This window comes from Nannospalax galili, unplaced genomic scaffold, assembly GCF_000622305.1.
Source record: "Nannospalax galili isolate Female #2095 unplaced genomic scaffold, S.galili_v1.0 scaffold1396, whole genome shotgun sequence".
NCBI lineage: Eukaryota > Metazoa > Chordata > Mammalia > Rodentia > Spalacidae > Nannospalax > Nannospalax galili.
Genome location: NW_008338295.1, coordinates 25,568 through 36,576, shown reverse-complemented (window position 1 = coordinate 36,576; position 11,009 = coordinate 25,568). Strand labels below are relative to the sequence as shown.

At 45.2% G+C, this 11,009-nt stretch overlaps 1 protein-coding gene across 1 annotated transcript in view; it reads right to left on the bottom strand.

Moving 5' to 3' along the window:
* The window catches only part of Hgsnat (heparan-alpha-glucosaminide N-acetyltransferase), a 12,657-nt gene extending 2,963 nt beyond the window's left edge, over window positions 1-9,694 (bottom strand). The window contains exons 1-2 of the mRNA XM_008833109.2: window positions 9,510-9,694; window positions 4,488-4,597 (exon numbers count right to left, since the gene is read on the bottom strand). Coding sequence (XP_008831331.1) covers window positions 4,488-4,597; window positions 9,510-9,600 — 201 coding nt within the window. The 5' untranslated portion in view covers window positions 9,601-9,694. The remainder of the gene's footprint in view (window positions 1-4,487; window positions 4,598-9,509) is intronic.
* Window positions 9,695-11,009: the final 1,315 nt, after the last annotated feature.

The following is an 11,009-nucleotide window of genomic DNA, read 5'->3' as shown; positions in this document are numbered from 1 at the left end:
GAGATGGCTCAGTGGTTAAAAGCACTGACTGCTCTTGCAGAGGACCCAGGTTGGATTTCCAGCACCAACATGGCAGCTACAAACGGTCCGTAACTCCAGTTCCAGGGGAATCCGAAGCCCTCTTCTGACCTCCGCGGCATTGCACGACACAGGTGTACTCACATACATGCAGACAATACACTCATACATATTAAAATAAAAATAATAAATAAAATATTTTTTAAAAAATGTACTGAGAGATGGCTCAGCAGTTAAGAACACTGGTTGTTCTTGCAGAAGACCCAGGTTCAAATCCCAACACCCACATGGCAGCTAACAACTGTCTGTGACTCCAATTCCAGGGGATCCAACAGCCTCTTCTGTCCTCTGCAGGCATTGCCCTTACGTACACATAGGCACTACAAATAAATAAATAAATAAATAAATAGTACTGTGTTGAACCAGGGAGATGGCTAGGCAGCTAAAAGTGATTACCACACAAACCTTTCCCCCTGCGTTCTGTTCCTAGAACCCATGTAAAAAGCAGGACACAGTGGCATGCATCTGTAACCCCAGCACTCCTGCAGCGAGATTCCACAGCTGTAATTTCACAGGGCAGTAAGCCTGAAGTAGGCTGACAAGGTGGAAGGTCAAAGCTGACCCCAAAAGTTGTCCTTGACCTCCACACATGTACCATGGCATACCTGCATTCACAGACACAGACACAGACACAGACACGGACACACACACACACACACACACACACACAGACACACAGAAACACACAAACATAAATGAGTACGTCTTTAAAATGTTTTTGTTTGTGGGTTTTGTTTTTAACTTAGGTTCTCTAGGATTAATACAGTATTTAAAGCATTTTCCCATTATTATGATAGTCATAATACTTTAGATTCTTACATAAATTCTCTTTTACTTATACTTTCAATAACCTGATGGTCTCCAGTTCCCTTGTTTGGCTGTGCACATGACTATGGCTTTATCACATAACTTACCTAATGCAGCAAGTCTTCATACCGCCCATTCTCCTTTGAGACAATCTTTTCTCCTTAAGATTTTTGTTATTTTTAATTATGTGTCTGTGTATGGGTATGTGCACACTGAGTGCAGTTGCCCATGGAGGCTGGAAGAGGGCATCAGATCCCAGAGCTGGAGTTATGGGCAGTTCTGAGCCACCCAAGGTGGGTAGTGGGAACTGAACTCAGGTTGTCTATAAAAGCAGTAAGTGCTCTTAACCACTGACCCATCTCTCCAACCTCTGGACCGTTTTTTGATTCTCTTATTTACTTTTTCATTTGAATTTCGGAGACATCTGTGCAAATTCTTTAAGTATTCCACCAACTGTACTAAATATGGGGATGAGCTGGGAAGGGTTACCACTTTCTCTGTTATCCTCCCTATCGGAGTGTGCCATTTCTCCGTTTAAACTCTTTATTTCCCACAGAAAAGTTAGCGTTTTCTTCATATATGATGTCTGTAGACTTATCAAGGGAAAATGTAAGTTGTCACAAATACATTTTTTAATATGCAAACTTATTCTGTGTGGTAGCATTTCCAAAGAAACTTCTGGCTAGCACACAGACTGGTTAAATTATGACACTCTCCTGCAGGCCTATCACAGCACTTTGCTCAGACCCATACCCTCACTTGTCTCACCTCTTTCCATTCCCATCCTTCCCCTAAAGGGTCTGGTAGAATTTCATTTAAGATTTCATCATTCAGGGCTGGGCGTGGTGGTGCATCCTGTAGTCCCAGCACTCGGGAGGCAGAGGCAGGTGGATCTCTGTGAGTTCTAGGCCAGCCTGGTCTACATAGTGACCTCTAGGTCAGCTGAAGCTACAGGGATACCCTGTCTCAAAAAGACCAAAATAAATATAGATAAATAAATAAATAAAATAAAGACTTCATCATTCATAATAACTGGGAAGACTGACTGCATTTCTTTTCACATCTTTGACATATTTTAAAATTAAGACCCTATCCACATCACACAGCAAACCAGACAGCAAGCTTCTTTTAGAACTACATTTATGGTCAATAGTTATAGCATTTTCAAAAATATATTTTTAATTGAATTTTTGTGAATTTCATACAATATAACTTAATCATATTTAGTCTCCCCTTCCCTATCTGCACCCTCCCCATAGACCACCCACAGGACTTTATGCATTTTGTCAGATATGTTAAGGCTTATCAAGTCAAATTTGTGTACCTAGTTTGTGTCCCTCAGCAAAGCTACTTCATCTAACAGGGGACAATGAATATACAGGATTTTTTTTTGGTCTTTTTGAGATAGGGTCTTCCTGTAGTCCCTGCTACAGGAACTCACTATGTAGACCAGGCTGGCCTTGAACTCACAGAGATCCGCCTGCCTCTGCCTCCCAAGCGCTGGGACTACAGGATGCACTACCAAGCCCTGCTGGTTTATTTTTTAATGTGGAAAATATTAGGTGGAAATTTTTCTTCTAACCTTCCTGATTCCTTATTCAGTTGGTATATATGTCTTGAGTCAATTTCATATTATATTTCTGAAGAAAATTGAAAAATTTAAGGTGGGTGCTGAGGCTTCACATATATTTTAAGCACTTGCTCTACAACTGTGCTTGTCCCCAGCTTGGAAATCAATTTTTTATGGGTTTTATGTTGTTTATGTTTCTTTTTTGAGATAGGGTCTCATTATATAGTTTATGCTGGGTATAATCTCCCTAGAAAACCCCTCAAACTCACAATTTTCTTGCCTCAGCCCTCCTGAGTGCTGGCAATATAGGTGCCGGCATCACGGAATCTAAAATTAGCTCCTCACACTTGCATAGCAGCACCTTACCCAGTGAGCCATCTTCCAGACCCTGGACCATAATTTTTAAAAATTTCAGTTGACATAATTATCTTCATCTCTAATTTTGTTAAGTTCTATTGTTATCTTAAATTCACCAACTGTTGGGACTGGAGAGATGGCTCAGTGGTTGAGTACTGGCTGCTCTTTCAGAGGATCTGGGTTCAATTCCCAACACCTACGTGGCAAATAACAACCGTCTGTAACCTGTCAATTGTGAGGTTTTTAAGTTAAAAAAATCTTGACTCATTTCAATCCTCTTCTTTCTAAGTAACTTTTCACTGCTTTCCAAAACTTTGATATCTCTACTCAAAAGTTTTATATTTCCCCTTTCCTCCCTGATTAATAATTCTGGGAAGCACAGCTTCTGAAGCTAGAGGGGATGAACTTACAGTTGTACAGAACTAGGTGACTCAGAGTCAGCACATCCCTGATCTTACATGAGCATTTACCAAATCCTCTCTACTAGATTGTTGAAGATCAAATGAAATGTATGTGAGACACAAACAAGTCCTTAGTCAGCAGTAGCTGCAACTTGTATTATTACTTTACTATTATAAACACATATTAAAATGTTTATAATTGCCAGGCATGGTGGCACGCCTTTGATCCCAGCACTCCAGAGGCAGAGGAAGATGTATCTCTGCATTAGAAACCAACCTGGTCTACATAGTAAGTCCATAGTAAGTTCCAGGACTACATTGTCCTTTTTTTTTAATCCATAATAATTGCATTGGCCTGGCCTAGAGATTTTGCTATGAAATGCTTAGGCTTGGCTGTGTCCTTCTTATGCTTTTTTCTGTTATGCAGAGCAATGAGATGGTTTGATGGACAGTCTCTGTTCTTTGTATCTGTTCTCATGTGACCTAACACATGATCAATATTACTGTGAAACATGTGCAGATGTCTTTGAAGTTGTCTACGTTTCCTATTTAATTTGTGTGAGACATGATCTTCCTATGTAGTCCAGGCTGTCTTCCAAGTCATGAGCCTCCTGCCTCACCTTCTAAGTGCTGGGATTACAGATGTGTGCCACCAGGTCTGGCTTGTTTTTTATACTAATGTACAGCAGAAGTGCTTCAGTACATTATTAAAATATACAAAGCTCAACTAATTTTTTTCAAGTACAACAAAAATAAAAAACTATCCCTTCTCTGGAGATGGAACAATGGCTCTCGGTGGTAGCAGAGTCTTGTTTTACATGGTGAGACTGACCTGACCTTAAAAAGCCCTGAAGTCTAGAGCAGGAGTGGAGAAAATCTTTGTTTTACAGGCAGGCAGATTCTTAGATAAAGGCCCTTCCCCTCAACCTGTCTTTCCTACTGTTCCCAAGGCTTGTTCTTGGGGATGATCCAGCTGTCTCCTTCTTTCCTCCTCTGGTCCAGCAGGCGTGTTATGCATTAAGCAGGAGAGGAAAATAAAACATGATATATCAATTTTGTTTGTTGTCAAGAACTGGTTTTTAAAAAGAAAAGCAGGGGAAAGAACAAGGAGACACTGGACACTTGTAAACATTCCACCTTGACTATAGTCCACCTGATGTTTCCTTACCTGTAAATCTGAAGCTAACATGACAAGGGCTTTAGATCTGAGAACATTAAAAAGCACATCCAACAAGCCCCAGAGCAAACACAACTGAATTATGTACAATACATACTCGGTAACAGTATTCAGATTTCCAGTAGACAGTAAGATTTGCTCCCAGGAGTTCATTGTGAATGAGCAGCAAAGCCTGGTCCATCTTCAGCTCCATGTGCTTTTTTTCATCTAAATCGACAAGAATTAGAAAAGTTACAAAATAAAACAACCAGGCATCTGAAAAGTATACTAGAGGCACAAATACCCACACTCTAGGGCTTGTGGGGGTCTTCAAAACAATGCCCCCTGTGTATAAATTTGTGTGCAAGGACGCATATGTGCCCTTTTGCTCAGAGGGCTCCACTACAAATAAGGACTCCATTAACACAATTCACATCCAGTGTTACAACAACTGTGTAAGGAACTAACATTCAACAACACTGAATTCAGCAGTCTGCATGTATTTGTTACTCTCTGTTGCTGGGATAAAACACCATGACCAAGGCAACCTATAGGAAGACGAGTATATTGGGCTTATGGTTCCAGATGGATGATTCCATCATGGCAAGGGAGGCCTGGAGCAGAACGCTGAGCGCACATCTTCAAGCAGGCACAGGAAGAAGAGGAGGCAAGCTACAGGTGGAATGAGGCTATGAGCTCTCAAGAGCCCATCCCCACTGCATGCTTCCTCCAGCAGGACCCCACCTCCTAAACCTCCATAAACAGACCCACCAACTGGGGCCAAGTATCCAAACACTTGAGTCTATGGGACATTCTAAATCAAACCACCACACCACATAATAAGGACAACCCCATAAACTAGGTATTTTCTCCATTTTTGCCAAAGAGTGGAACTCACGAGTTTTTTTGCCTATGCCCATAGTCACAGTTATTGAATGAAATCACTGATCTGGACCAAAGTCCCATGACTCCCATATCCAGACTTTCCTTTATCATGCTATGTTTGTGAGTTCAGCCCCAGCAGCTTGTTAGAAATGCAAACTGCAGCTTCCTCTTCAATGAGGTGGCCAAACAGGAGACACCAAGATGCAGACCTTTATGAAAACCCTGCCAGGCAAGATCATCATGTCTGAGGTTGAGCCCAATGACACAGTAAAAATACCAAGGCTAGGGTAAAGACACAGAAGGCACCTGGCCCAACCACCAGAGTCTGATATTTGCCAACGAACAGTTGGAGCATGGCCACACTGTGTTGGATTACATCTAGAAACAGTCCATGCTACACCTGGGGCTGCATCGATGTGGAGGCATCATCAAGCCCTCTCTGCTGTTCCTAGCTCAGAAGCTGAACTGTGACAAGATGATCTACCCCAAGCACAATGTCCACCTGCACTCACCAGATGCGAACTGCTCCAAGACGTGCAGCCACGCCAGCAACTTCTGCCCCAAGAAAACCAAGGTAAGTCAAGGGCTGCCTGCCAAACCTATAGTCTAGGAACCTAATAATGTAATAGAGTGCTCCTTACACTGACTGGAGGAGTCAAAGAAGAAATGCAGACTGAAGCCCTTCCAGGACTCCTGGGCCACTACACCTCTTTGAAGTTTGAGACCTCCTGCTTCCCATCACTCTGAATCTCCCTCTAGTTTCTATGGCAGATTTGAAAGGGGAAAGAAATGAGTGAGAGTCTGAAGGGCAGAAAGATCCCTGCACTGGCATTCAGTCAAGAGGGACAGGTCACAGTTTACTAGATGATATTATTAGGGTGCACAGAGATGGCACTCATTTAGGGACTGGGGTATAGCTCATGTTACAACACTTGCCTGTTGCTGTATAGGACTGTCCTCTGACAGACACCATCTTCCCAAGCTTGGTTGTACCTCTTGCCCAAGATCACCACAGCTGAGTTGTTCACAACCCAGAAAGGGAGGGGCAGGGAGGGTCATGGGACCTTCACCTGAGAGTCCAGCCACATCTCCTAACCAACCAGTCAGCTCTATTTGAACATGGTGTGTGGGGAGAAGCTAAGCGTATATAAGCTAGGGAAGCCTAGGGAAGGTCTCTCGACATTTTATGCAGTTGTGGGGAAGCCACCATCCATGCTTGGATGGAGACTTTCCAGTATGGACTTAGTGGGGGAGCACCCACACACTCCTGGAAGTAAACCCCCACCTATTGCTCTGTAAGTAAGCCCAATACACTCACTAGCTCCCCAATTTGGTGAAATCATACCTTGGTTTGTTGTTGGGACCAAGGGAGGAGGGGAGGATGTGTTTACACCCCCTCAGAAGGAATTTTAGCTACACCTATCATTCATGAGGCTCCAGGTTCAAATCCCAATAACTAACACACATGAATGCATATTTGCACGTGCACACACGCGTGTATGCACACACACGCGTGCATGCACACACACACATACACACACACACAGATGAAACATGCCCTGAAATCATGTCTTGTCAGATTGGTAAAACAAAGTGAACTATTATCTAAAGTTAAAGCAAAATGTTTCACTTAAACTGGCCTATTCTATAGCAATATAACATTAAAGAAAAATCTATTTATCTTCTAGTTCCCAGGCAAAATAAATTTTAAAAAAGGAAACTAATAACACAACCAATGGACATGAATTTGATTTATTTTGTGATGTGAAAGCCTCCTTCAGGCCTCTCCAATGACTCATCAGTAAGGTTAGTTGAGGGATTCTTCACTTAGCCAACCTAAATCCCTCTTTTTAAAACTCTAAGTTAAAAAAATTTGTGTGTGTGTGTTTTGCCTGCATAGATGCAAGTGCACTACATGCAGTGCCCACAGAGGTCAGAAGAGGGTGTCGGATCCCCTGGAATGGACGTAAGGACAATTGTTAGCTGCTATGTGGGTGCTGGGACTCAAACCTGGGTCTTCTGCAAGAGTAGCCAGTGCTCTTAATCACTGAGTCATCTCTCCAGTCCCCCTCATTTTTAAAATCTTAATTTACCCTTATTTGTTAGTAAGACAAAATGCATATCTAACTCTCAGTGACCCACTGGTGCTTTTTCTTTTCACCATGTTTTCTGCTCCTTGGTATCCTCTGCAAAGTTTTCGGTGGAAACTATGCCCAAGACCATGGACAGAATACAAGGGGTCAGATACTTATGTTCCACTAGAGCAACTGGGATCTGCATCCCACCTGGCCTCAACGGTAAACCAGAGGCCAGAAGAGTGTGTACGTCACAGGACTGTGCGGGAGTGTAAGTCGATAAAATGTACAGAGCTTGGTCCAGAGCTTGAAACAAAATCAGAATTCAATAAATGATCACTATAGCCAACTAAGGTCAGGGACAACTGGAGCTTCTTCAGACTCATATGAAATGTTAACAGTGGTTTCTTCTTTTTCCAATTACCTTTATTTCCAGTATCTATTTCCTGTTTATAAGTACACACATCTGAAATCAGCATGTTTTTATAATATTTTTATTTATTTTGTGTACATGTATGTATGTATGTGGGCACATGTGGTGGTCAGAGGACAACTGGTAGAAGTCTGTTCTCTCCTTCCACCATGCTGGTCCCAGGGATGACTCAGGTCATGATTGTATTAGTTACTTTTCTGTTGCTGTGATGAAATACCATGACCAAAAGCAACTTATAGAAGACTTTATTTTTGGCTTATGGTTCCAGGGGAGAGTCCATAATGGCATGGCAACAGGGGCCAGAGCAGGAAGCTGGCTGATTACATTTTTCATCCACATCCAAGAAGCAGGTAAAGAGCAGGCAAGGTTGTAAACCCTTAAAGCCCACCCCGCAATGTCCTGCTTCCAGTGAGCTCCATCTATCAAGCTTCCATAACCTCCCAAAACATTGCCGCCAATTGGCGACTAAGTGCTCAAATACATGAGCCTATGGCAGACATTCCCCATTCAAACCAATCAGGCATGTCTTTGCCCACTTAACCATCTGGCCTGCCTAGTATGTTCTTTTGATAAATTTCCTAAAGAATGAAATTCCATAAGTGAAGTTTTTCAACAAAAATAGTCTTTCAACTATTTTAACAGCTTTCGAGAAGCACTGTGAGATTCCTGTCCAATTTGGTAGTCCTGGCTCTTGTGGCAACTAGAGCTGATAATAACAACACTCAACTGTGTGCCATACCCTTGACAGCCCTATAAAATCGCTCTTGGTATTTTTTTAAGTTGGGGGAGCCTCTGCATTGTAGTGGCTGGCCTAACTCCTGGGCTCAAGGGATCCTTCCATCTCAGTCTCCCAAGGAGTTGGGGCTCTGGGCAGGTACCACCTTGAAATCAACCAACTTGCCTAAGACCACAGCCTGCTGGCCAGAGGGTTTAAGCTGAGGTCAGTGAGGCAGAGCAGCTACCCTCTATGGAAGCATATCTGCTCTCTGGTAGCTAACTCATGATCAACCTCTGGATTTTTCTCCTCACTTTTCAGTCTGAAAGTATCAATATCCTGACCAGACTTCAAACCAAGAAATCAGAATCTGCCCAATCAGCATAACTTTAAAAATATCTCCCCTAAGGAAAAGAAATCTCTCAAAGTTCTGACCTTTTTTTTTTTGCATTATTTGAATGTATTTTCCAAGTCTAGGGTGTGTGTGTGTGTGTGTGTGTGTGTGTGTGTGTGTGTGTATGTGTGTGTGTTAGACACCAAAATCCCCATGACAGCCAATGACTACCCCAAACAATGAGCAAAGGGTATGCAAACTTACTTGGCTGATTCCCCATCCTGGACCCCAAACACCCTCCTGGCAGAGGTTTTGAAAGCTCTACTCTGGAGCCCGGAGACCTTCGAACCCGGGTGGAGGATGGGTCTCGCTGGGCTGAGTCTCCCGCACAACCCTGGCCTGGAGCCGCTGCACCCCGGAGTGCCAGGGCCCCGCTCCTGCTCCCTCAAACCCCCGGGGCTCTCGGGCGAGAGCTGGGGCCGCGACCCTCCGTCCCCAACCGCGGGGCCAGTGGGCCTCGGCTCCGCCCGTGTGCAGCCGAGACGAGGACAGGCCGAAACAGGCCGAGACAGCCGGGACAGGCCGAAACAGGCCGAGACAGCCGGGACAGGCCGAGAGCGGACGGGACACTCCGTGGACATCTCGCCCCCCGCAGGCCCGACCGTCCCCAGGGCGCAGAGCGGTGGGCACGCGCTCACCTGGCTCCGCAGGGCGGCCCGGGGCCAGCAGCGCGGCGCTCAGCACCGACCCCGCCAGCAGCAGGGCGGCCAGCGCCCGGCCCGCGTCCATGCCTCCCGCCGCCGGGGGCCCCGGCTCACGACCAGGCGACACCTTCTTCGCCACGACTGGGAGCACCGAGCCTCCGCCCACGGCCTGCGCGTGCCCGTCGCCCCGCGCGCGTCATCGCCCCGCGCGCCATCACCGCCCTCCAATGTCGTCACCGCGGAGTCTGGGCAGGGGGGCGCTGGCCCGGCTCCCGCACCCTCTGCTGTCCTGAGCCACCACTCAGATCCCTGCGTCCGGGCCTCCAGGAGCCCTGCCTGGGCAGAGGAGACTGCCGAGCCCCGCCAAGGTGTCCACGACCAGATCGAAGAAGGCACAGCAGCAGCCCGCGCTGCCGCCGCCTGGAGCCTGCTGCCAACCTGCTTGAGCGACCCAGGCGAGAGGCCTCGAGACCCACTGCGGGCCGTGTTCTAGAGAAACGACCGCACGTATAAGACAATCGCAGAGACATTTGCGGCAAGGTCGTTTGTAGCTGCGGTTGCGTAAGCAATCTGTCCATCAGTGGTTCGACAGACACTTGTGGAACAGCCTGCAGCAGAGGAAATGCTCAGACCGTCACGTAAAAGGATGAAGGGTGAAGCAGGATGCACTTTGCTCTGTGATAACAAATACATACAATACACATATGTAATGAAAGTGTACAGACCTACATGGAAAGAGAAGCACTAAAAGGCAAGCGGTTCAGGACAGAGCAGACCGGTGAGCCCTGGGCCAGCATCACAGCGGGCTTCAACCTGCAGTGTCAGTGCTTAGGTTGGACAATAGATATATGAGCACCCTACGTTAAGCTTTATACTTTTTGTCTGCACTACTGGATAATTTTAAGCCACAGTGCAAACAGTGTGATCAGTACTATGCTAGAAGATGCTCAGGCAGCGTTTGGCAGAAGTAGCTGAACTAGCCTGGCCTTCCAGGAGCGCTGGCATTCACCCTGACTCCTGAGGGATGTGAACTAGGAGAGGGAGGAAGATTGTGATTCATCCAAAACTCAAACTACAATGACTGCCTGATGCTGAAAGTCAAGAATATGACTGACCTGAACAAGGGGCTGTGATTGGCCCTTCTGCAGCATGCTAGGAACTGTCTTTAACTCCAGTTCCAGGGGAATCCAAAGCCCTCTTCTGACCTCCACAGGCATTGCAGGACACGGGTGCACTCACATACATGCAGGTAATACACTCATACAAATAAAATAATAAAATATTAAAAAAATATAGTAGGCATACAGAATTATGATTTACATTCTAAAATACAATTACAGATTTTTAGTTTGAGAATTATGTTGGTTTAGTTATTACAGTAATCTTTTAACTTCCCAGGCTGTAATTTTTATTTCTATAAGTTCAGTTAGGTGATTCACGTTTTCTGTAGGGCACAGGTGAACGTGCACTGGGGCTGTAGAAGAGTAATAGAAA